Genomic DNA, 27696 nt, shown 5'->3' on the forward strand with positions numbered 1-27696 from the left:
AATCAACATCTCCTAATAGAGAAGAATTTAATCAATGCATCTCTATGAGGAAAGTTCAGTGTCTGCATGCAGAGGGTGGAGACACTGAAGGGCAGTGCTGCTTACTCTGCAGCACTGCCCCAGGAAGCAGCTTTAGCAAACATCTAAGAGTGGCAAGTGGAGTTATCACTAGGCTGTAATGTAAACACTGCATTTTCTCTGAAAATATAGTGTTTACAGCAAAAAGCCTGAAGGGAATGATTGTACTCATCAGAACAAATACAATAAGCTGTAGTTGTGACTACAGTGTACTATAGCTCCCTGTAGTGCCCACTCCCTCTGTCACCCCTTCTGTCCCTTATCTGATTCCAGCGCCTATGTCCCTCGGTGCTGGTTCAGGCTCCACCTTAGTTCGCATTAGGACTTCCCCCATAGCAAAGCTTTGTATAATGCTTTCCTATGGGGTTTTACATGACGCTGGATGTCCTCATGCAAAGCGGACAAAAAATTTGGTTGACAGCCACTAGAGGTGGAGTTAACCCTCAAAAGGCAATTATTGCAATTTATCAAAAACTCCAATCATTACCATTGCAAGGTTAAGGGACCTGGGACACTGCACCCAGACAACTTTAAGTGAGCTGAAGTGATCTGGTTGCCTACAGTGTCCATTTAAACTACAACATAATTATAGCATTTGTAATTTAGTCCTCTTGAATACTGACCCCACTTTTTTCCATCTTTCTATAGAAGAAGGGCAATTTAAGTACATTCAATGCAGTGGAGTACACACGATCCATGGGGTCCCGGTGCGAAAATTGATTCGTGACCGCAACACATGGCGGCGGGCATGTATGCCACTGCATGCAGATACATACACTTAAAGGACCACTATAGGCAATAAGATCACTTCAGCTAAATGAAGTGGTCTGGATGCCAGGTCCATCTAGTTTTAACCCTGCAGCTGAAAACATAGCGGTTTAAGAGAAACTGCTATGTTTCACTGAGGGTTAATCCAGCCTCTAATAGCTGTCTCACTGACAGCCGCTAGATGCGCCTCCGCGATTCTCACTCAAAATCACAGCGAGAAGACGCTGGATGTCCATAGAAAAGCATTGAGTAATGCTTTCCTATGGGCAGTTTAAATGCGCGCGCAAAAGAGGAGGGGTCAGTAACACAGATTTAGACAGATTAGTGAACAATATTTGAGAGAAATAGACCTTTTGTGTACATAGGAAAAGTCTCAAATCTTTGAGTTCAGCTCATGATAAATGGGGGCAAAAACAAAAGTGTTGCATTTATAATTTTGTTCAGTTTATTTGAAATGATGGAAAATGTCTTTGTTTGATTATAAACATATTCATTCGTTGAATTCTTACTTAAATTAATTGCGTTGTTTGACAAAGTACTGATTGATCAGCTTGAAAACAAATTGAAAGGGGTTCTATGGATGAGTGGATCAATTCTCAAAATAATCGATTTGTTTAAGAAAGAGAGCAACAAATGAACTTGTCTATCTGATTACTCAGTTCTTTTTTTTTTATACTCGTTGGTATGATGCGACCAGAGTGTTCTCTCTGTGATTACAATGCTGTTTGTACCTAACCTTTGTTGTTTGATGGTATATGACCTCATTTTACATTCACTGATCTGTTTGGTATTTATTATTCTTCTGCAGGTACTCATCACTTGATTTTCTCACAATGAAATCTGGGTCCAGACGCATTCGTCGACTCTGCACCCCATCATCAGTTTCAAAACCCAATGAATTTGTTCTGACCACAGAGTGGTTGTGGTACTGGAAAGATGAATTAGGGACATGGATTCAGTATGGGAAATCAGTAAGTTTGTTGGCCATCTAAACAAGCTTTAAAGGAAAACTGTAAAAATATAATTGTATTATTATAATTATTATTTGTTCTTATATTGCTGTCACCCTTTTTTTAAATCAAAGAATGAAAATAAAGCCATGAAATGTACCTATAATCCAGCACCAGGGCAATCTCCCCACATGCAGCCACAGATAAGCATTGGAGACATAGGGTTCATGTTCAACAATTGCTGCACGCCTTCAGTCCGATGCATCTCAAAGGGAAGCATTGAATTGAATGCTTCTCTAAAATAAGAATTAGCAGAATTAGTTCAGAGTCATAGTGTTGATAACAACCATATCTCAGCTGCCATAATTTATATAAGGTCTGGTTCACAGATTTGAGATTTGACAAATTGCTTCATTTATAAACCCCTCTAACAGTGAGTGTAGGGTATTTGCTGCATTTATAAGCCCCTCTTAGAGCTAAGAGTGAGTGTAGGGTACGCTCTGCATAATAGTCTATTTAATTATTATTTCCTTGTTTTATTTTTAGTGTATATATTGTATTTTAAAGAAGTAGGCTTTTCTAGGATTTATCATTCAAAATAACTAAAATGGGTAAAATGTTTTTCAAAAACATGCTATAAAAGTATGTACGCATTTTTTTGTAGCTAAAGTACCTACATTTTTGTTAATGTTATTTGCATGGCATGCCCAGGTTGTACTTTAGCTTTTAGTTAGCTATTGGCTGTGAATACATTTCAATAGTTGATGACTGAAAAGAAAAGAAAAGGTAGAGCCAGAATGTAAGTGAGAGACAAAGTAATGGTAGGAAAAAATGGGGGATAACTCCTAAATTGCTAAAGGATAGAAGTGAAAAAGAGAAAACAAAAAACTACCAATAGGTGTCTCCTAACTCAATAAAGTAAAAAATAGACTTGATATGTGTCTCCTAAGTAAATATGGAAATAGTACAACAATCTAAATTGACAAAATATCGAATACGGTAAGCATAAAACATGACTTTTAATAATTCTACTAAAAAGAAAATAAGAACAAAATAAAATAAAAGCAAAAAGCGAAATATTGGTCCTGGGTAGATAATCTTGGTAGAGCAGCATAGGAGCCGTTGGTTTCCAAATAAAGCAAAGAGGGTAGAATGAGAAAGATACTAGTTGTCTAGATATACCTATTACCACATGAGTATGCAGTTATGATAAAAGGAGGATGTGCAGAGTAGAGATGTCCCGAACAGTTCGCTGGCGAATAGTTCCTGGCGAACATCGCTTGTTCGCGTTCGCCACGGCGGGCGAACATATGCGATGTTCGGTCCGCCCCCTATTCCATATCATCATATCATTGAGTAAACTTTGACAACCCCCCCACCCGCCGCTCAGGGGGTGGGGGCGGGGGGGGGGGGGTTAACTCATTGATATGGAGGAACGACCTACTGTCCTCCCCCGGCCCCCACCACTGAGCGGTGGGTGGGGGCCCTAAAAATAATGATGGGGGGGGGACCTACTGTCCTCCCCCCGGCCCCCACCCCTGCGCGGTGGGTGGGGGCCCTAAATACTAAAAAGGGGGGGGGTCCTAAGGTCCTCCCCCTGGCCCCCACCCCTGAGCGGCGGGTGGGGGCCCTAAATACTAATAAGGGGGGACCTAATGTCCTCCCCCCCTGGCCCCCACCCCAAAATGGTGGGTGGGGGCCCTAAATACTAAAAAGGGGGGGCCTAAGGTCCTCCCCCCTGGCCCCCACCCCTGAGCGGCAGGTGGGGGCCCTAAATACAAATAAGGGGGGGGACCTAATGTCCTCCCCCCTGGCCCCCACCCCTGAGCGGCGGGTGGGGGCCCTAAATACTAATAAGGGGGGGACCTAATGTCCTCCCCCCTGGCCCCCACCCCTGAGCGGCGGGTGGGGGCCCTAAATACTAAAAAGGGGGGGGACCTAAGGTCCTCCCCCTGGCCCCCACCCCTGAGCGGCGGGTGGGGGCCCTAAAAAAATGACCCCCCCAGGTGACATGGGGTCCCCAAACTCCTAGTCACCCCCTCCCCCTCAAAAAAAATTAGCCCCCTACCTACCCCCCTCACCCTAAAAATAATGAGGGGGGGACCTTTAACTAAGTACCTGTAAAAAAAAAAAAAACTTACCATTCGATGTTTTCTTTCTTCTAAAATCTTCTTTTTTCAGCCCCAAAAAAGGCCAAATAAAAAACCATAATAACCGACGCAAAAAAAAAACGAGCGCAAAATAAATAATCCATGTTCACCCAGCGAGGGCTCCGCGCAGACTGAGCTCTGCAGGGCGGGGGAAGGCTTATAAAGCCTTGCCCTGCAATTAGGTTCAGAGTACTCTAATTGGATGGCTTAAACCCACCAATCAGAGTGCTCTGACAGGTAAATGAAGAGACTGACCGGTAAGTCTCTACATTTACCTGTCACAGCACTCTGATTGGTTGGTTTGAAATCCACCAATCAGAGTGCTCTGTGTCATTTTACACAGCGTGGGAAAGTTCTTTGGAATTTTCCCACGCTGTGTAATTTGACTCATAACTCTCTGATTGGTTACTTAATCCACCAATCAGAGAGTTATGAGTCAAATTACACAGCGTGGGAAAATTCCAAAGAACTTTCCCACGCTGTGTAAAATGACACAGAGCACTCTGATTGGTGGATTTCAAACCAACCAATCAGAGTGCTGTGACAGGTAAATGGAGAGACTTACCTGTCAGTCTCTTCTTTTACCTGTCAGAGCACTCTGATTGGATGGCTTAAACCCAATTAGAGTGCTCTGAGCCTAATTGCAGGGTGGTGCAAGGCTTTATAAGCCTTCCCCCGCCCTGCAGAGCTCAGTCTGCGCGGAGCCCTCGCCGGGTGAACATGGATTATTTTTTTTGCGCTCGTTTTTTTTTTTTTTTTTATTGCGTCGGTTATTATGTTTTTTTATTTGCCCTTTTTTGGGGCTAAAAAAAGAAGATTTTAGAAGAAAGAAAACATCGAATGGTAAGGTTTTTTTTTTTTACAGGTACTTAGTTAAAGGTCCCCCCCTTTTAGTATTTAGGGCCCAAAACCCGCCACTCAGTGGTGGGGGCCGCGGGGGAGGACATTAGGTCCCCCCCTTTTTAGTATTTAGGGCCCCCACCCGCCGCTCAGGGGTGGGGACCAGGGGGGAGGACCTTAGGTCCCCCCCTTATTAGTATTTAGGGCCCCCACCCGCCACTCAGGGGTGGGGGCCAGGGGGGAGGACATTAGGTCCCCCCCATTGTGATTTATGGCCCCCACCCACCACGCCGGGGGGGAGGACAGTAGGTCCCCCTCATTATTTTTATGGCCCCCACCCACCGCGCAGGGGTGCGGGCGGGGGGGGGAGGACAGTAGGTCCCCCCCCATTGTAATTTATGGCCCCCACACACTGCCTAGGGGTGGGGGCCGGGGGGGAGGACAGTAGGTCCCCCCCTCATCATCTTTATGGCCCCAACCCACCGCTCAAGGGTGGGGGCCAGGGGGAGGGCAGTAGGTCCCCTCCCCATTGTAATTTATGGCCCCCACCCGTCGCACAGGGGTGGGGGCCAATAGGTTTTTTTTTTGTTTTGTTTTTTTACAGTGAGCAGCTTACTAGACATGCCCCTACTCGCAGTATAACGAGTAGGGGCAGAATTTACTAATACTAAGTAATCTTTACTTAGTATTAGTAAATGTGGCTGAAAGACCAATTTAGGTCTTTCAGCCTTTTAGTAGATAACTCCCTGATACCGTGGGAATTAGGGAGTTATCTACTAAGCGGCTGCAAGATGCAGCCACTGATCGGAGTTTGCATGCCACAGTCCAGGTGTTAGCCCCCTTGAAACAACTTGTGGGTTTTAAAATTCGCCTGCCTATTGAAGTCTATGGCGGTTTGCCGAAATTCGCGTTCGCCGTTCGCGAACCGAACATTTTATGTTTGCGACATCACTAGTGCAGAGCACATATATCGACTAGACTGTCCTGCAGAAACAAGTCCAATCAGTGTGTCTCTTGGCACAAAACCAAGTATCTAATTCGTCAGCAGCAAACATATAAGGCTTAAGGAGGTAAAGTGGTAATTACCAAGAAAGGTGCCTATAGCACAGGAGGTTCCCAATGGCAGTGAATCGCTAAGAATAGGGAGTGAAGATCAGTAGCAGTGTAGAAAAATGTGACACATCCTAGCGCTGGCTTGTCAATAATCTAAGTGCCTTCTAGGGCACCCCTTAATAAATGCTTACACTGCCACTAGGTCCCCCCCATAGCAGGCTGAAATAGTTAGTGAAGAACCGGACCAATATCAAGAATAGGATGCCTATATAGAAAGAGCGGTATCTGGCAAAATCGCGGCTGTGTTGATATAAAACAAAGGTGTAGCCGACTAAGCATCCTGAGCCCCTGACGCGCGCGTTTCGCCCGTGTTGATCTGATGAAAATAAATAAATAGGTTTGCCATTACTTTAACATAACAATCTACAAACACAATGTGCATTTTGTGCAAATATTTCTTCTTTAAGTTCTCCTTTTTAATAACATATTATGACATATTATAGTCGTCCTCTTGCACCAAACATAATACTAAAACTCTGTTCCTGATTCCTAGAATGCAAAGCAGGTGAGCGCTTCCATGTCTTCAGAAGATCTAGAAAATATCTATCTATCAGATCCAAATGATACAATCCCTTTCCATGCAGGACAGCAGCAATATGAGATTGATTTTAAACGTAAGAGTGTTTCTCAGTATTGTGTACAATTACCAAATGACTTACTATGTTCGTGTTCTCCCTCTATTGGAGAAGTCCTGCTTGTCTCTTTTGTCTAATATGTTTTTCTTCCTTTTCCTCTTCTTTCACCATTTCTCCTTCCTATGCCATCCTTGTTCTATTCTCTTTCCTTCTCCTTTTTCATCTGTATTCTTTATAAAAATGTATTGTGCTGCATTGCTTTCTGATGCAATTTACAACTTTCCTTGTACAGCTTTAACTAATGTTACTTTTTTGTACTCATATTGATCACTATTCCTATTGATCACTAAATTGCATGTGTGTCATCGTATTTTCAGTTTGCCTCAATAAACCTCAAGAGATTAATTAACTAGAGAAAGTTTGTCTTAAAAAAAGAGTTCCGCTAGAAAGTCATAGAAAAGGTCAGCCTTGCCAGCTGACTTCTGAGACCAACTGGTGACCTACATCTTCACCTTTTTCAGTTATAACACCACCACTTCCCCCTCCCCCCCCCCCCCCCCCCCCCCCCCAAAAAAAAAAAAAATAGAACAAACAGATCGGAGTCCATTAGAATCAAGTATGTAACAAAAGTGTGCAGTTTGTTTTCTAACCAATAGAGTCTTTCTCTCACCCATTTTTTATTGAAATAGAAAACATGGAGTACCTTTAGGGATGGACTGACAGAAATCTGGGTGGGTTTGTTCGTGTGTGTGTATTTGTTTGTGTTCCAGGGCTTAATTTGGCTGGGATTAATAATATCCACGTATGATTCTGCATCCTAACCCCCAGTTATGTCTCCTCCATAAATCCTCAACTACACTTCTTTCTTCTCTCCCCCAATTGTCCACTTGTACTTCTCCTAAATTCACCTCTTTACCGGTTATATCCTGCTTTTTCATCTTCTCAATTCCCATCTTGTTTTCCCTCCCTAATTACCCACTTGTATGTCCCCCAAGAAGAATATTACCTTGTAACCCCACTCAGGCCTCTCACCTCATCTCCCCACTTGTGCCTCTTCCCTTGTGCCTTTTTGTCACCAAATTTCTTCAAATCGTGCCCCTCCCATTACGCCCTCATTGTCCCTTTACTTGTGCCCCCAACCCACCCAATACCTCTCACTTTTTGTCCTTAAAAATTCCTCTCTTATTATGCCCCAACCTCACCCAATAACCTTTACCTCTTGTCAACCTCCACTGTACCCAATTCCTCTCATCTAGTGCCTCTCCTCTTATGTCTCACTCCTTGTGCCCCTACGCAAATCCTCTAATCTTGTATTCGCCCACCTCATTCAGCTTCCCTTACCTTGTTTTTCCTTACCTCACTCCTATTTCACCCAGCACCTCTCTTCTTCTCATCCGATCAGGCGGCAGGTAGGGATAGTTGCATGGCTGCTTAAAGATGGCAACTGCTATGCGGACTGATGGCTCTAGCAGTGGCAGCCCTCTTCATATGAGTGCCAGGCAGGCTGCGTGGAGGTGCCCCAGGCAGCACACTTGTCAAACTTCCGGGACCTACCCTGGTGTATGTGACTGAGTGCCCAACTGGTCAGTTCTTCCCTGGGTACCCTAGATCAGCAATTGACTTGTACCTTTTGCTCTATAATTTTCATAATGATATTACCAGTAAAAGCATATAAAAGCTCTTGAGATTTTATTCTTGTGTCCTCTAGCCTTCTATCTGGAAGAGCTTTTATTCATGTGTCCTCTAGTCAACAGGCTTTAGGTGGAATATAAAGTATTTTAATAATGTATACCACCAGCAGTTATGTTTAACATGCCCCTCTATACCTCAGGGTCACTAACTACAATGCTGGCACATTTAAAGGATCACTATAGTGTCAGGAAAACAAACTCGTTGTCCTGACACTATATAATCCCCCCCTCCCTCAGTGCCCCCCTCCCGCTGGGCTGAAGGGGTAAAAACCCCTTCAGAAACTTACCTTTATCCAGCGCCGAGCTCCCTCTGCGCTGGAGATGTCTCCTCCTCCTCCAACGTCAGCTCCCAAGTGGAGCCAAATGCGCATGCACGGCCAGAGACGTGCGCGCATAATAAAAGCCCATAGAAAAGCATTTCTCAATGCTTTCCTATAGACGTTCTGCGTGCTCAATGCAATTTTCGTATTGAGTGTCGGGGAAGCGCCTCTAGCGGCTGTCAGGAAGACAGTCACTAGAGGCTGGATTAACCCTGCAATGTAAACATAGCAGTTTCTCTGAAACTGCTATGTTTACAGCTGCAGGGTTAAAACCTGGAGGACCTGCCACCCAGACTTCTTCATTGAGCTGAAGTGGTCTAGGTGACTATAGCATTCCTTTAAAACAGAACTAACACTTCCCTGGAAGTACAATTCCTTGTTCCTTTACCCCTTTAATCCAGTATGTGGTATTTACTCAGGTGACTAAATCAGTGGAGACAAGTAAAAAAACTAAATACTTATCTCCACTGTACTTCCTGGCTTTGGTCAACTTTGTTTTCCCTTATTGCCTAAAAGCAGAGGATGTAAATTACAAAAATGGGCACTACGGGCTTTAAAAAAAAAAAAAAATGGCTATATTTGAATTAGCTGTTCAGCTGAGCAAAAATCTCACAAGCAACAGTTCGTTTTTAATATTCAGTGTACAGCAGCACTTGTAATTTCCTCTAATATTGCAATCAATCTCATCTACTGCACTATTTTTTTCTGGTGGAAATTCAACACTTCAACACTTATTCTTAAAAAGTGCAAAAACAGACATGGGCTCCATAGAGAATCAGAGAATTATATAAACTGGATAAACAGTAGTAAACCTCCCCTCTCCCCTGTACTCCTAAATTGTTCAGGTGGTACTGTAGGCTATAGCATCAAAACTATTTAGGCAGCCTACCGACCATCATAACTGTTTAGGAGATTTTATCCTCCCCATCGCATATCTCTCTGTAAATACTCTGTGGGTTCACTACATTTGGGGGAGGGGGTTAATTACTGTTATCCAGTTTTCATAATAAAGTTATAATACACATGGAAGCCCATGTCTATTTTTGCACTTTTTAGGTTTATATACTAAACAGTTTTTTATAGGAATCTGAAGGACATTTCTACTGGCAAGCATCATCAAGATTTTAGGCTTCTATTGGTTTCCAGGACATACATTTAGATATTCCAACTCTGTATCTACAGAGATGGAAGGCCTAGTGAAAATTCAAAATGAAAATAGAAAGAGATTATATACAGAGTATCCCATAATAGATCCAGGGGCGTACCTAGAGCATTTCTCACCTCTCCCCCTTTAAAATGTAAATACATCCACAATTATTTGAATGTTTTCAAGAATATTTATTGCACACATTTGTAAACTGTTAGAAAGAATCCTCTCAAGGCCCCATTAGAGACTATAATGAAGTCTAATGGGCCCTGGAGAGGGTTTCCCCTGCACTATTCTCCAAACATTGGAAACTTCCCTGTTACACAGGACTTTTTCCAAGCGTGTTTAGATGAAATGTCCAAGATGATGCTGCAAAGCATCAATAAATCTCTTGGGTGAGCGTACTTCTCACATAGAACACCTTATGGGGGAGCACGCAGAGGCCTACAATGACATGACTGACCATGTCCAACGGCTGGAGACCTGCTAAAGCAAGCCAATGGATCTCGAGGACAGATCGAGGAGGCAAAACCTCTGAATCAGAGGTGTGCCAGAGAACATTAAGTAACGATCTTTTAACAGGGCTATTCAAGGCCCTTACTTCTGCCATCCCTACTCATGTGCTAGTTATGGGCCGACGGCACAGGGTAGAAAACCCCAAATTTCTACATGCAGAAATTTCGGAGATGTCCTGGTGCACTTACACTACTTTCACACAAAAGAACATGCAGACACACGCGGCAAGAACAGCCAAAGATCTGCCAGCGAAATATTCCTCCATTCATCTATACAACAACCTGTCCTCCCAAACGCTACAGAAGAGGTAAAGTTTCAAGGAAATCACCCTAAGGACCCAACAGATCCAATACAGGGGTTGCTTCCCGATTCATCTGTTAATCCATAGCAACTGAGTACTCACCACTGTGTTGTACCTGGAAGAGGGTCGAAGAATCCTCCGGACCTGGGAACTCCCTCTCTCCGATCTACGAGAGAAAACCTAATTGTTGACTTATCTATAACTGGAATGGAAGAAGGTGAAAAAATGATGAACTGTCCAAACCGGTTACCAGCATTATTGCAAGGCGCTAGGAGAGCCCGGTTTGCTTTAAATTTATACTGTGATATTGTAATTTGTTTATAGTTTTAGTTATATTTATTATTGTTTTAATATGGTATTTTATGTTGTGGTCAAGGCAAGGCCCAGCAGGTAGCACAAGTTATTTTGTTCGTCCACCTTAAGGAGTAGATACCTAAAACGTATGCAAGGTGCATTAGTGTTTCTAGTTCGATATGATCCATACCCATTGTAAAGAGCTAAAGAATTTGTTGGTGCTATATAAAAATAATAATAATCCCTCACTCATACGTGAGACCCCGCAGGTACCCAATCCTTACTGGCGAAACTTCAATACCTGTTCCGCTCTTTACAAATTACATTACCCAATGCCTATCTGAAAACAATGCGAAACCTATTAGTCTGGTTCTCATGGCAGAACAAAAAAGTAAGAGTAGCATCTAAAACTCTGCAACTGGGTATAATTGAAGGCGTCTTAGTCTTCCCAAATTAATCACTTATATTAGAGCTACAATTCAAGGCACGATAATCCATCTACAACCTGGCCCAGAACCCCCCTGTGGCTGATGATAGAGAACTTCTGGTCCAGACCATTAGGCCTACGTGTTCTCATTCATGTGGCTCCAAAGCTCCTCCTGGGATTTCTCACTTTACTTCCCTCATCGTCTTTACTGATACAAGTTTGGGACAGAGTGGGACATAAAGTATCCACCTTTGCCCCATTTTCATTGGTTACTCCCATCCAGACCTTGGCAGTGGTAATTCAAGCGTTTAATTATAAACCATGGACAAAACATGGCTGTAACGGAGCTCCGTGTACTCCGACCGAGTACCCTCCGTTGAAGGATGCTCCTAGCGCTCTCAGAGGACTCCAAGCACTGCAGACGACACCACAACCACCGCAGGCCCCACAACCGCCGTAGCTTAACTGGAACCGCGCCGTCTTCCTTCCACCCTGGATCGGCTTCTGTCCTCCAGGACCGTGTGGGGAAGACCTCTCCTCCAGGAGAGCGTAACAGGAACAAGCTCTTAAAAGAGCTAAGTGATTGAAAGCTCAGGGCAATCCCCAGTGTGATACAGCAATTCCCTCCAATAACGAGACAAGGCTACGTTTTGAAGGGTCAAGAAGAACTGAGGACTGGGACACCCAGCCTGCTTTTTATTACAAAAAGGTACACACAGGACACTCCCAGGGGGAGGTTGAAATTAACCAATCACATACATGGTACCACCCCCACGTCTCCTCCCCTCAGATAAACATATAACATAATTATAGCATACAGTAAAAATACAGTTTTCACACATACACTGTAGCTTTAAAACTATACATTCAATCTCCATAAAAATTACATATTTGAACTCAGCATACATCAAACATAAACACTTCCAAAAATCAGCCAAATCCCCCCAGTGGATCAAAAGTTAGCTGGAGGTCCCTTTATGACCGACCGCAAGCACAATTTCCTGCCCAAAACAGTTCCATAGATTTGGGCTGTGCGGCCGGTCAATTTCATGCGAAAAAACGACTAAGTCCCATTTCGAACGGGACTTAGTCTTTGGAGCTGAAAAACGAAGTGTAGGAGAAGGTAAGGGTCAGCGGTGTTCGGCAAAATGTGTAGCCGATTTCAGTTCCACAGAATCTTTAGCATACACCGCTGAGATGGCCGCCGCCACGTGCAATTAACCTGTAGTAACCTCACAGCCTGGGAGGTAAATTGCCTGCACACTTTAACTTCTGGGTGGTCCGCCTGTGTAATACTTGGTTCAGTAAGCCCTATTTACTGAACCAAGTGGGGGAAAGCCAGAGGTAAGTTATTTTACAGGTCTGGGGACATAGTCTTAAAGGAACATTGTTCAGCAAAGTCACAATATGTCCCCAGACGGTTCTTAAAGGGCCATACACACCCAATAAAAGTTAATAAGTTTTCAGGGGCACAATCTTCCAGGGGCCATAGTCATGAGGAAGGAGGCTGGCAAATAGGCTTCTCCACAATCCAGGGAAGCAGGGCAATTTTCCATTTAAAGGGCCAGTTACAAATAGCGATTTGTAACAATGGCATAGATACAATCTCAGCTCCCTACGCAGGCCAGACCCTCCTCTCCTTCCCAGACTTACAAAAGCATTATATGCTCCCATCTAGATTGTTATTCTCATACCTTCAATTGAAATATTTGGTATTATCTAACAACCACATAGCTTCAACCAACCACCCTTACAAATATATAAGAAATATTGGGAAGTAGAACTTGATCACGATATAGACAACAATTCATGGTGAGAAGCCTACATGGTGCATGAAGACACCTTTTCATGTGCCTCACACTTTGAACTGCATAGGAAAATCCTATATAAGTGGTACCTGGTACCGACCAAAATGAAACAGATATGGCCTTCAGCATCTGATGCATTTTGGCTGCACTTGATCGGTGCGCTCACACGGTGCCTGATCGGCGCAGTGTGGCTGCACCTGATCAGTGCGCTCGCATGGTGCCCGATTGGCATCATGTGGAAGCGCCCGATCGGTGCTGCCATGCTGCAGGAGGGAGAGGTTACTTACCTAATCCACATCTGGTGTAGCGGCCGGTGTGGCAAAACTAGCCACTGTATTTTCATAAATGTGTGTATATCGCTTTAAGAACCAAGTGTATGTCTGCATAATGTATTCTATGCGAACAATAGCGTTCGTATGCGGGCGGCATGAAAGCCGCCAGCATTCATACAATAGTTTCACGAACAGTGAATTTCAACACTGTTCGTGAAACGAACAAACTACCGAAGGGAGACCACACACAGGAGGTCGTGTGGCTCCCATTAAGGATTGCAACATTGTTGCAATCGGTAATTAGAAGGATTCAGGGTGGCCGCCGTTCGGCTACCGACCACGCGGCGGTCGGCCATTTTGGATCCTTTGTAGCCCAGTGGTATTTGGTCGCCGAGCGCCTGGAACTAAAACCGGCTATTCGACGACACGAATACCGCTGGATGGGAGCCCCGGCCATTCGGTAATGTGGTTCCCTAAAGTCAATCGGTAGTTTGAAGGTAACGTCAACGTAATGTTTGTTTCGTGCGGTGTTCGGTTATTTAGGCTGGGATCTGAGCGGTATTCTCACAAAATGTTCGCTCAGACCCCAGCTATCTACCGAACGTCCATTCGTTTAAATATACCGAATATTGTACAAGTTATGTATTTTAATGTAAAATGTCAGTTCTGCTGCACGGAGGGATAATCCACTTAACTGTATATTCTAGTGGGAGTGTCCCTCTCGTGCAGCAGTGCATGATGGGAGAAATGTCCAGGTTATTAACTCCCCCATGTAATCCCCTACTGTACAACCCCTGTAATGTCAGTAGGGAAACCCCTTGCATGGGGAATCCTATAAATACTGTGACCTGTGAATAAACGCTCAGTTGACTCCCAGCCTATGTGACGTCTAGTTCTGGGGAAGGAAGGATTCTTACAACTCTACCGGGATTATTGTATGCTGTACTTATTTGCCTGGATTATTTTATGCTGTTCCTGTCTACCAGCAGAGATACTGTGGATTATACTACCTCTCTGCTACAGCCGGGTCCAACGTTATGGACGCCGGGCGCTTCAGTCCTGCGCTAAAAACGTCATAAGTTATGTAAACGTGCGTGCGGCACGTTTTGGGGTGTAATATTTCCCTCTAGTCTTCCATAAATATATGGTCGTCCATCTTCACTCAGAATTATATTAGCAAGCTAAACATGATAATAACTAGGGGTTATGTAGACACTCTGTAGATTCATATGGTCTGAGAAAATTACATTTTCTTTCCATTTCACTGGGTAAGGTTTTTTTTGTTTGTTTTTTTAGGACAATATCTCCTAACATGACCTTCTTGGTTGCAATTATAGCATGCCGTAGGATTACTCTGATTCACCCTATAATATCTATCTTAGGGTGGGGCCGAATAGTTTATAGTACCCTGGTAATTTTGTGGAAATTACCATTTCAATTAATAACCTCATATCTCCCTCAAGCTTCTAGACTATACACATAGTCAACAGGGGTAGTCCTGCTGAAGTATGCCTAGAGAAAAGTGTGTCTGTGCAAAATTTTAGTGTGTTTTCCTTTTCAACAATCGCAAGGATTTTATAATTTCGTAGCAGCAAAATCTACTGTAAGTGCATCAAAAGTTCTTAATTTGATCTAATTTGGTAACCCTGATTTTCTAGAGACATATTCACTAACACTCTGCTTTTGTTCTTTAGACATTGCAGACAGTTCTGTGTCTGTATTCAAATTCCATGCCTTATTCCTTAAAGGACCACTCTAGGCACCCAGACCACTTCAGCTTAATGAAGTGGTCTGGGTGCCAGGTCCAGCTAGGGTTAACCCAATTTTTTATAAACATAGCAGTTTCAGAGAAACTGCTATGTTTATTAATGGGTTAAGCCTTCCCCCTAATCCTCTAGTGGCTGTCTCATTGACAGCCGCTAGAAGCGCTTGCGTGATTCTCACTGTGAAAATCACAGTGAGAGCACGCAAGCGTCCATAGGAAAGCATTGATAATGCTTTCCTATGCGACCGGCTGAATGCGCGCGCAGCTCTTGCCGCGCGTGCGCATTCAGCCGACGGGGCGGAACGGAGGAGGATCGGAGGCAGAGAGCTCCCCGCCCAGCGCTGAAAAAAGGTAAGTTTTAACCCTTTTCCCCTTTCCAGAGCCGGGCGGGAGGGGGACCCTGAGGGTGGGGGCACCCTCAGGGCACTCTAGTGCCAGGAAAACGAGTATGTTTTCCTGGCACTAGAGTGGTCCTTTAAATAAGCACAAACACGTATATCATAATTTTTCTCTATTTTAAATTAAGAGTAGAAAATTTAAACTATCCACACCAGTTGCACACTGTACAACCATTAGCAATATTTACGTATTATTTGGAAAAAATGCCTCCAACTAAACTCTGGGCTTTATACTTGCCTTACCCTCTAATACATCAACGAGTAAATTTTTTTAACCTATTCACTTAATGAGGCTGGCAGCTAGATCAAACGATGTCTGGTGGCTACAACATCATCAAAATTTCTTTTATTTCACCTTCAAAAACACTCATATTGTAAAAAGGTCCTCTCTGCTCATCATATTTAGTCAAATCTTTAATCAATTTGCCTAATTTGAGATTATCCATCTGACCCCTTCTTGCACAATTTCCCAATTTCTTTTCATTATCAACTTCTGCTTTCAAAGTAAAATCCATATCTTTCTGATTTTTCCACAAAATATCTGTAGCATTCCCCAGATTAGCAATCTGTCTTTGCAATTTGTCAAAATTAGTAACATTTAAGTCTAATTCTTAGACATGTGAGACATCGTTTTATGGGTTCTGTCTAACAGACCAATCTGATTCTTAAGCACTTCTTTCATTATTTTAAAATCTTCACTTCTTCAACATGACTAAATATTTTCAACAACTGCCAAGAGTCTTCTGAATTTTTGTTTCAACTAATGTTGCATCCAATGCACTATCAAAAGAGAGCTATGGGGGGAGATTTCCCTTCTTTAACAACTTTTGAGGAGTTTTGCTAGGGGTCTAGAGAAATTACTAGACCTTGCAACAACACATATATTTTTCAGTTGTTTATACAACATATTTCTTTTTTTTTCCGTTGTATTACAAACATAACAATTACTTGATTTTTTTAAGTTGACACCATTCATTCATAGAATCATTATTTTCAAGAAAGCCATTACTGCAACTTTTTGACTTTTCTTGTTAAACACATTGCGTTGCTCAATATCAATTAATCTGTCTAAGCATTTCAATACACAATTAGTATTTTCAGGATTAACCCTTTTACAGACAGATCTCCGTTACATTTGGCAGCAGTCTTTTACAGCCACTCCATACTTAACTAAACAGTTAAAACAATTTGTTTAACAAAAACAATATACAAATGAGCAACTTTCTACAGATGTGTTACAAAAGACAAATACCCTTTGAAGTATTTTGGTTTCCACAGATTTGCGCATTATCAGATGGAAGAATACTTTTTGGAGTATGTAGCTATTCTTGAGAATCCTCCGCAAATGCAATAGTCGATCTGCAAGTCGTCTTGAATTATTTCTTCATAAATAATCATGGATAAAAAGGATTCAGATTCGCATCTCAATTAATTATGTTCAAATTCCTCCAGTACTGGGTAAAGCAACCACGTTCAAACGATTTCTTCCTGCTCACCTCTGCCTTTGCATAGTAACTCTGCAATGTTTAACCCCTAAAGGACCAAACTTCTGGAATAAAAGGGAATCATGACATGTCACACATGTCATGTGTCCTTAAGGGGTTAAACAAAGGATCCTTGGAATGCCGTCATGCCGTTTCAGTCACATATGTTTCTCCTGTTTCAAGACGGGTACTAAAACTTTTAACAGGGAACAATTAGAATTTTTCTTCAGTGATCTTCTTGTAATCCTCTTATCTGCTTGTAGCAGAATCTTTAGATATTTAGTCAGTAATAATTCAGACTTAAATCCTGCCCGCATTCTCCACCATTAAATGTAGGAAATAAGCTTTTCTTGAGATTTTTGTTTGTCCCACACCAGTGTTCTAATAATCAAATACGAGTGTCTTGCAGCCAAAAATGTATATTTATTCAAACATACACAACATCTAAAAATTGCATAATGTCCCTGCACACATCTGGACCAATACAGTAGCATTGTGTAAGCACTTCAAGATAGTTTCCATTTTTGATGTTAAAAGTATTGGTAAAGACATTCTAGTTGCAAAAGATTTTATATGTCTAAATTTCAATTACTAAGAAGGCGTACCCATAAGGTTGCCTGATGCTTTAAAATAATTGGCTATCATGAAAAAAAGGTGGTGGCTTAGTAACTATTTAAAATCTATGAATCAAGCCATAACTTATATTTGGCTGTAAACTATGAGTTACACAAAGGCTTTCAATAAACATGGTTAAATGCCTTTCAGAAATTTGAGCCGTCCAAATACACAAGGAGTCTGGTTAAAAGTTAATATCAACAAGCCTTCATGCCTCATTATCTGGACAAGAACCATATGTGGTGATACAATGAAAGTCTGTAATACCGCATTCCTTGTCTGAAAGTGGTTTGAAATGAAATTAATTTCAACTAATTCAAAAATTATATTACAAAGATGAAATCCTACATTAAATATATTTCATTTTTCATAGCCCCACCCTGACACTGACACATTTAATGCATGTTAGAGATGCAGCCTAGATGAAGGGACAATGCTTCACATCTCGTGGTCATGCTTACTTATAAAGGTATTTTGGGAGGGTGTGGCAGGAGTATTACCCAATTGCCCTCACCCAGGAGCTTTGTGCATTGCTGATGTTCTCTGGTGACATACCCAAGCAATACAGAATATTTCTTTATCATGTACGCATTTCATCAAGTATGGTACTTACAAAACTGTGGAAGCTTGCCTCCCCACCAACACTCACACTACTCTTAAACCAATTGAACTTAAACTGGACATACAAAGCCATGTTCATGGCCCAATTTGGTCCCCAAAAAGCTAAACAACAAGCTTTACATATATGGTCCAGGTGTAGGGTGAATAAGCTGGGTTAGCTGCATACTGAAGCAAGGAGGGGCAACATCAGCAGATGTGGACCTTAAAATAGACAGTGCTTAGGGCTTTGTGGAAAAAAAAATAAAACAACCCACACAGTAACACCACTACACATCAAGTAATCAGGATATGAGAGTCCCCTAAATGGGAGCTTGCCTCCAACATCCCGATCAACAAGATAGGAAGCTCACCCAGTACCTCTTTACCCCATATCCTAGTTTACGTCCCCTGCCCTTCTTACCTCTACTTTTTATATCTTCTTCCCCTATGTCTGCTCCTTCTTTGCAGACTCTATGATATCCTTACACCCATGTGAATATGGCAATCTTTATTAGGTTCTTCCTTTTACACTCAAGGAAAAACTGATGCAGCATTATTGTCTGTCAATAAAGTACGGTATATATTAAACTTAAAACAATTTGCTAAAATGTTGGAGATATGTAATGCTTGTTGTATATACTCATTTACTGAACGCATTTATAATGTTGTTGAATTGTAATCGCTATACAATTTATAAAAATTGTCAAATGGAAAACAAAACAAAAAACAATATTTAAATGTTTATAATTAAAGTTTATTCACTAAACAGTAAAAGTAGTGAATTGAAAACTAATTTGCAAATGTATTCAGTTGTTTTTTTCTACTTGACTTACTAGTTTGGCCTATATTTTAAAGGTTGGTTTTTAATTCACAGCTTTTTTGTTTGTTTAGTGAATGGATTTAGATTTGGTTGTTTTGTATTTTAGAATAAGGGGTGTATTCTTTTAGCAGATTTAAGGTTTATTACTTTCCACCAATGTCAGTGGAGGAAATGCTATTCGGTGCAGAGTAAACTCTTAAAGGAACACTGCAAACAAATAAAGCACTTTAGCTGGCTTCTTACACCTCTCCACTGTCAATCAGAAAAATGGGAATGGCATTCAGAGACATGGGCATAGGCAATCTGTGGACATGGGCATGTTCCCAGAGAGCTAAGCTGTAATAAAGAATGAGAAGTCGGTGATTGGACGTTTACAGAAAGTCTGTGCTTTGGAAGTAGCTGAGGGGCTGGGTTTGTTACAGATACTATGTCTGCGGCTATTGCAAACCAAGGTGACATATCTACTAAATTGTTGTTTATATAATGGAGTGTTCCATTAGAGAATCCAATCTTCTGTTTACTAGTAACAGTGATGCCATCATAGTGAGGTACTACTATACATCACACTAGAGCTGATAAAATAAGCTGTTCTATATAATTTTAACTTTTTCCTTTAGTTATGACACAGAGGAACATGGCATATAGAACTCAGAGAGAAGTACGCAGGAGGCCCAAATTCCTGTCTATTGATGATGTAACAAAACTGAAGGGCAGGTAATCATCAATTTTTGATATAATTTGACCACTTGTTGATATGTTTGTGGGACTGTCTACTAGATGGCTGAAGTCTACATGACTTATAATATTTTTTTTATTTATTTTTTTTAAGTACAAAATCAAGTTCCTCCAATACCACACAGAATCATCCCCTGAAGAGTGCAAATTATCCGGAACATTGGGACAAAGCATCCATGCCAGAATATGGCCATAAGGTATTTTGATAACAGTTTAATGGCAGGAGCGCATGACTCCCTGTCGTTGTTGGTTTACAGCTTCCATAATTATTTCCTTGAAATCATCTGGCAGAGAATTATTGGAAATGTAGTGTAGTAATCTATGGCAGGCGGTACTTTCACAATCTTGGTTTACCGGATATCATATCATATCACAGTTTCTGGTTTTATTTATGTCCCTTTCAAGTGCATCTGTCAAGGAATTAATTTATAAAAATGCAAAATTACTACCAAATGTTTAAATGCTTTATTTTAATTTTTTTGTGACTTCTACCTCTTTGCTGCTAGACTTGAGACAAAACCTTAAATTACAGACTGTGGATCTACATACATCCGTCTCCTCCCACTGACTAATGTGTGCTTTCTCGGGATGTCACGATTAGCATTGTAGGAGTTTGCAGTTTCATATACATCCACTGTGATGGGCATAATATTTGTATATGAGGAAATAAACTTAAAGCAGATAAATATTTTAATCTGTACATTTGGTACCAAGTTTGCTAGTGTGTTGGTGAATATATTCCTTATATATTACCTAGAGGATGTTGTATTTCAATATTTGGACAGGTACAACGTGAGCTAGGATGAGCAGATTGCTTACTAAGCAAACACACGTTTTAGGTGCATTAAAATAAAGTGTTGTTGTGCAGAATGCATTCTTGTATAACTCTTCTAAATTATATGCTGTTCTGGTCACAAATACTTAAAGGAACAGTCCAACCACTATAATTCTCTGTTGTGATCATGGTGCCTGCGTGCTACTCCCTCTTCTTCACATTGTAAGTAGTCAAACTTGTTACCTGACATTCTCAGTCATTGAGATAAGCCCTGCATTGCAGTTCTTCACTCCAGAGAGGAATTAGAAGTAGAATTAGCAGTAGAAGCAGTGCCTGCCCAGCCGCTGGTAAAAACTCAAACTGTTTAAAAACTGTTTGACTACTTACTGTGGGAGGTACCAGGGTGTCAGCTGTAGTGGTTATGGTACTTGAAGTGTTCCTTTAAAAGGTCATTTGATGTCACAATGTACTATATGCTTCATAGGTTTTGTCCTTTACTACCCTATAAACGTATCATGTGTTTAAATAAAAACTACAAAGATAATCTTTATTATATCTCAGATTTTATCAGGGTTGTTCAGTAAAATGAGAATACAAGGCGAATTCAAAATTAATTTCAAATTTAAGGTGAACATAGCCAAACTGTAAAAATTCTCTTAAGTCAGCTGTGCTTTCCATGTAGCTGCTCTGGCCTTAAAATTTTAATTATTAACTTTCGTAAATTACCCTGTATGCATTTAATATGTTGTAGAGGAAGTTTCAAGGCTTGTAGAATTTACATTTGTGCTATTTGTTTGCAAGAAAATATAAAATATAATAAAAAATTCTGCAAATGGACTCCCTAGAGTAAAAGTAGACATGTGAAATAGCTTAATACATTAGATGATTATTATTATATATAAAGCGCCAACAAATTCCGCAGCGCTGTGCAATAGGTAGACCAACAGACAAGTATGTGCAACAAGGCGTGTAGCAGGCCATGCTCAAACGAGCTTACTTCTAGAGTGAGTGGGGTAAAGTGGCACAAGAGGTAAGGGAAGGATGTAGTTCAAGTATGGAAAAAAGTAGGTTACTGGAGTAGTGTACAATGAAGGGTTAGTTTTTTTTGGATGACACAATGGCAGGAGAGGTAGCAAGGTGAGATACAGAGGTGTGAAGAGGCAAAACTATTAACAGTTTAATTGACATTCTTTTCTAAAGAAGTGGGTTTTTACTGATCCTTTGAAGAAACTGAGACTAGGTAAGAATCTAACAGAGCAGGGTAGGGAGTTCCATAGGGAGGTGGGCGTCAGAGGTTCAAGTTTGAACAGAGAATAGGTGCAGATCTTTGGCAGAGTGTAAGGACTTGGACAGGACATACTTGTGAATCAGTGAGGATAGATAGGTAGGAGCAGTGTTATGTACAGATTTGTAAGCAAGTACCAGAACTTTAAATTGAGCGAATCTTACGTGAAACCAGTGTAAGGACTAACAGAGGGGGATGCATGGGGGGTGCGGGCAGATAGGACACCTGAACCTTCCCTTTTTGATAAGACAGGAAGATGAGCCTCACCGCCACATTCATTATGGACTGTTACAGCTGGGAACGCGTAAGACCACCGAGGACCAGATTGCTGTAGTCAAGGAGAGAGAGGATAGCGGAATGAACCAACACCTTAGCCGCATCTGTCGTTATATAGGGGTGGATATGCACTTTTGAGATGGAAACGGAAGCATACTTTCAATATAGAAGTCCAGTACATTGCATGAGATAGCAGATATCAAACTATTACAACTATTATGCTAGTATAGGTGCGGTGTGAAACCGTTGAACTGAAATTGTCTCCAGGTACAGTGGTGAGTGTTATACAATTAGAGAGACTAGTTCTGAGCGGTGTGTGTCAAGAGGAAAGGAGGAATGTATGATATTGGTGGTGAATCCAAAATAACAAGTGTTGACCAGAAATCAGTCTGAGTGGATCAAGAAAGTAACATTGTGGGGTTTACCCCTGCTGCCTATAGCCTGTGTGTAGTGATCATAAGTGTGTGGATTTTTAGGAAGTATAACAATTCTCCTGAGGTAGTTATTGAGATGGAGGAAAAACAGGAGGGAGAAAAGGTAAGGAGGTGAAGAGGGAGCAAAGAAGAGGCACACCCACGAAAAAATTGTCTTAGTATACCAGTTTAAAAAGCTAATCCATAGTTCACAAGTTTGTGTATCGGTCATAAATATGCATGAAGGAATAAGTGAGTTCCTCCATGTGTCGTGGCTTCCACTTTTTGGATCTGATAGAGCGGGCTATAGGTTTATAGCAGTTAGTAGGGATAAGTAATGTAGGTGCTATGAGGAGGTGGTTGAGGAGAATGCATCTAGGTTTGGCAATCAGAGAATGGTATAAAAGAAACAGCATAGATTCTGGTGTCCTACGGACACGTGTTTCTGTGATGATGTGGAATAAGGATTCTACTCTTTCCTAGTATATAAATATATACACTGCTCAAAAAAATAAAGGGAACACTTAAACAACACAATGTAACGCCAAGTCAATCACACTTCTGTGAAATCAAACTGTCCACTTAGGAAGCAACACTGAGTGACAATCAATTTCACATGCTGTTGTGCAAATGGGATAGACAACAGGTGGAAATGATAGGCAATTAGCAAGACACCCCCAATAAAGGAGTGGTTCTGCAGGTGGTGACCACAGACCACTTCTCAGTTCCTATGCTTCCTGGCTTATGTTTTGGTCACTTTTGAATGCTGGCGGTGCTTTCACTCTAGTGGTAGCATGAGACAGAGTCTACAACCCACACAAGTGACTCAGGTAGTGCAGCTCATCCAGGATGGCACATCAGTGCAAACTGTGGCAAGAAGGTTTGCTGTGTCTGTCAGCGTAGTGTCCAGAGCATGGAGGCGCTACCAGGAGACAGGCCAGTATAACAGGAGACATGGAGGAGCAACAACCCAGCAGCAGGACCGCTACCTACGCCTTTGTGCAAGGAGGAACAGGAGGAGAACTGAAAAATGACCTCCAGCAGGCCACAAATGTGCATGTGTCTGCTCAAACGGTCAGAAACAGGCTCCATGAGGGTGGTATGAGGGCCCGACGTCCACAGATGGGGGGTGTGCTTACAGCCCAACACAGTGAAGCAAGTTTGGCATTTGCCAGAGAACATCAAGATTGGCAAATTCGCCACTGGCGCCCTGTGCTCTTCACAGATGAAAGCAGATTCATACTGAGCACATGTGACAGACGTGACAGAGTCTGGAGACGCCGTGGAGAACTTTCTGCTGCCTGCAACATCCTCCAGCATGACCGGTTTGGCAGTGGGTCAGTAATGGTGTGGGGTGGCATTTCTTGGGGGGGGCCGCACAGCCCTCCATGTGCTCGCCAGAGGTAGCCTGACTGCCATTAGGTACCAAGATGAGATCCTCAGACCCCTTGTGAGACCATATGCTAGTGGGGTTGGCCCTGGGTTCCTCCTAATGCAAGACAGTGCTAGACCTCATGTGACTGGAGTGTGTCAGCAGTTCCTGCAAGACGAAGGCAATGATGCTATGGACTGGCCCGCCCATTCCCCAGACCTGAATCCAATTGAGCACATCTGGGACATCATGTCTCGCTCCATCCACCAACGTCACGTTGCACCACAGACTGTCCAGGAGTTGGCAGATGCTTTAGTCCAGGTCTGGGAGGAGATCCCTCAGGAGACCATCCACCACCTCATCAGGAGAATGCACAGGCGTTGTAGGGAGGTCATACGGGCACGTGGAGGCCACACATACTACTGAGCCTCATTTTGACTTGTTTTAAGGACATTACATCAAAGTTGGATCAGCCTGTAGTGTATTTTTCCACTTTAATTTTGAGTGTGACTCCAAATCCAGACCTCCATGGGTTGAAAAATTTGATTTCCATTTTTTTATTTTTGTGTGATTTTGTTGTCAGCACATTCAACTATGTAAAGAACAAAGTATTTCAGAAGAATATTTAATTCATTCAGATCTTGGATGTGTTAATTTTGTGTTCCCTGTATTTTTTTTGAGCAGTGTACTTTTGTGTATTGGTTTTGGATTCTTTCACTACTATAAAAGTTGTACTTTCAGCATGCCAATAAAAAAACTGTAATTAACTCTTTGAAATATTAGATTTATAACTTCTGATTTAGTTAAATTTCTTTAGTTGCACTTGTGTAGAAATTATTAAAATAATTCATATTTAATATTGTCTTATCTATGCAAACGGTATTAAACAAAAGCCCTATTTGTCCTTTAAATATAGTATATATAATATGTATGGGTACACTTAAACAGAAAGGGTGAAAACGTAGTAGAATGAACACATGGAAATATTATTCGGTTGATCCAATTTCCCTGCTACAGACCAGTGCAAGTGCACCTATACTATACTCCCAATCAAGGCACCTACACACTACCCTAACCCTTCTTAACCTGATACCCAAATCTTAAATACCCTTCATTCCCTAATCCTTTTTGTTATTTATTTTATGCCTGGTTGCAGTTCAGCTGTTTTGCAATGAGTCTCACTACAGCAATGAGCTACATTTGAAAATAGCAGGGATCCATTTGTCTCAATTGAGGTAGCATTTGTATATTAGTGAATATATTATTATTATTATTATTATTATTTTATTATTTATATAGCGCCAACAAATTCCGTAGCGCTGTACAATGGGTGGACTAACAGACACATAATTGAGATCAGACCACTGGACGTACAGGAACAGAGGGGGTTGAAACACAGAGCATTTTTAACCCCTTAAGGACCAAACTTCTGGAATAAAAGGGAATCATGACATGTCACACATGTCATGTGTCCTTAAGGGGTTAAAGGGACGCTCCAAGCACCATAACCACTGCAGTTCACTATAGTGGTTATAGTGCCAGGAGTGCCATGGTACCCCACCACGTAAGCAGTCAAACTATTTTCAGTCTAAAAGCTGGAAGCTCTCTGTAGCGGACTGGACCCTGCACCAGAGTCTGCCCCAGTTTCCTGGAGGGGACTGCTTGCTCGCCTCCTGCCCTGTGATTATGGTCCCTGGGAGATATGGCCCTTCAAGTACAATATTTGGGCATAATGGATTATGTATGACCTTACTGGCCCTTTAAGAACCATCTGGGGACATACTGTGGAGTTACTGGGTGACCACCATTTCATGTATCAGAGGCACATGGTGAGAACAATGGATGAAGCACATGGTGAGAACAATGGATGGCGTCCATTTTAACTCACAGACATTGTTGTGACTTTTCTACACGGTGCCATCTCGCCGGTATTTGGCACACAAAGACATTGTGCAGTAGTTTTAAACTATACAACAGGGGACACATTATACAGTAATTATTTATTTTTTATATAATCTGTATATGTTCTGCGGAATCTGCATTAAACTGTATCTTCCAAACTACTGAATGGATCTGGGTGAATTTTGGATATGTGGTTCACCCAGATCCCCTGGTTCTGAGGATATACTTGGGATATATATGGGGTTATTGCATGTTTTGGGGTCCCTGTGATATTTTTTATAAACTGTATTCCTCTGCCTGTGATAATGAGATTACCCATTGTGTTCAGTAATCCTATTACAGGCAGAGGGGAGGATTTTGTGTGGGAGTGTCTGTGTGTATTGCACCGATTGATTGGTTGTTTTGTCCCTCCCTGTGGGCGGACCTGTATTCTCAACAACTGTAATAAAAACCAGGCTGGGAGTGCCAGCCTCAGTTCCTGCTTAACCCTCAAAGTGAAGTGTCGTCTCATTATTGGTGGATGATTTATTGCATGCTGTTCCAGTTTGTCTGCTAGGAGTGCAAACCTATTCGTATGGTTCCTATTCAACTGTATACAGCATTCAGAGGCTTGAGAGGATTTATATGCTTCTCAGATTCAGTGATTGTGGTGTCTGCCAGAGTGCTTGGAGTCCTCAGGAAACGCTAGGAGCATCCTTTAACGGAGGTACCCAGTCGGGGTGCCAGGCGATCCGTTACACTCTCTGCCTGAAGTCTCGTGATGAAGGGCTTAGCTCATTGGCTGACAGAGGTTAGCTCAAGCACTGCACTCACAGTTTAGTTCAATAGAACTAATGGACGCTTCTAGCCTGAGCTTCTGAATCTTAGACAGGAAGGAGAGAGGCGGTATAACAGTCACCTGGGGACTTATGTAACAGTTTAACAGGAGTTGGAGCCCAGTTGCAGGAGATGGCACAGGGAGGAGGCAAAAACCAGAAGCACAGTACAGATTAAGGGGAAATCCAAAGGCAGGGTCAGACGAGAAGCACCGTGACAGGTGGGGAGCGGTGCCACGCAGACACCAGATAAGGAGTCAAACATGCTGGGGAGTGCCAGGGCTCTGTAGTGGTTATGTATGAGTGTTCTTTTAACTTAACAAAAATTGCAATTCAATACATTTTCCATATATTTCCAAATATATATTTCCAGACTTTAATTACTGTCTTGAAACGGCACTGTCATGCCAAACTTACCTTTCCCCAATCGCTTCCTCTTCTCTCCCTCTGTCAAGATCTGTTCTTCATTTCTTCCTGTCTGCTCTAGTATTCTTTAAAACATAAGACAAAGTAGGGACTACTTTGTAGGGATCGACCGATTATCGGTTTTACCGATATTATCGTCCGATATTCGGTATTTCAGCAATATCGGTATCAGCCAATAGAGATACCGATATTGTACCTCCTAGGACCACCGGGCTCATTAAAAGCCCGGCGGTCCTGGAGGGGCCCGCAGCAAGCGCTTACTTACCTTCCCAGCAGCTCCTCCAGCTCCCCATTGTAAATCTTGCGAGTCCCGTGGCCACAGAGCGTTGGGATTTACACTGGGAGCAGAATGGAGCTGCAGGAAAGGTAAGTAAGCGCTTGCTGCCAGCCCCCTCACTGCCCAGTACATGCCACTGGACCACCAGGGACTGCTAAAGCCCCCCTCCCTGGCCAAGTATGAAACAGGGAGGGGGGACAAAAAAAGATATATATAAATATTAAGAATAAAATTAAAAGAAAAAATGCCCCTGCTCCCCCCCCCCATTTAACACAAATTACATCCCTTCACAAACACACACACAATACAAACACACACTGCATTCATTATATACACAAACTATACAAACACACACAGGCAGACAGTCATACACACACACACACACACACACAAAGGCAGACAGTCAGTCATACACACAGACACAGACAGTAATACACACAGACACACACAGAGGCCGACAGTAATACACACAGACACACACAGTCATA

At 42.1% G+C, this 27696-nt stretch overlaps 1 protein-coding gene across 1 annotated transcript in view; it reads left to right on the forward strand.

Moving 5' to 3' along the window:
- LOC134601684 (zinc finger CCCH-type antiviral protein 1-like) overlaps nt 1–27696 on the forward strand; it is a 137470-nt gene that overhangs the window by 79431 nt on the left and 30343 nt on the right. The window contains exons 8-11 of the mRNA XM_063446198.1: nt 1655–1817; nt 6393–6513; nt 19550–19646; nt 19762–19864. Coding sequence (XP_063302268.1) covers nt 1655–1817; nt 6393–6513; nt 19550–19646; nt 19762–19864 — 484 coding nt within the window. The remainder of the gene's footprint in view (nt 1–1654; nt 1818–6392; nt 6514–19549; nt 19647–19761; nt 19865–27696) is intronic.

The sequence above is a fragment of the Pelobates fuscus genome, chromosome 3 (assembly GCF_036172605.1).
Source record: "Pelobates fuscus isolate aPelFus1 chromosome 3, aPelFus1.pri, whole genome shotgun sequence".
Classification (NCBI taxonomy): Eukaryota; Metazoa; Chordata; class Amphibia; order Anura; family Pelobatidae; genus Pelobates; species Pelobates fuscus.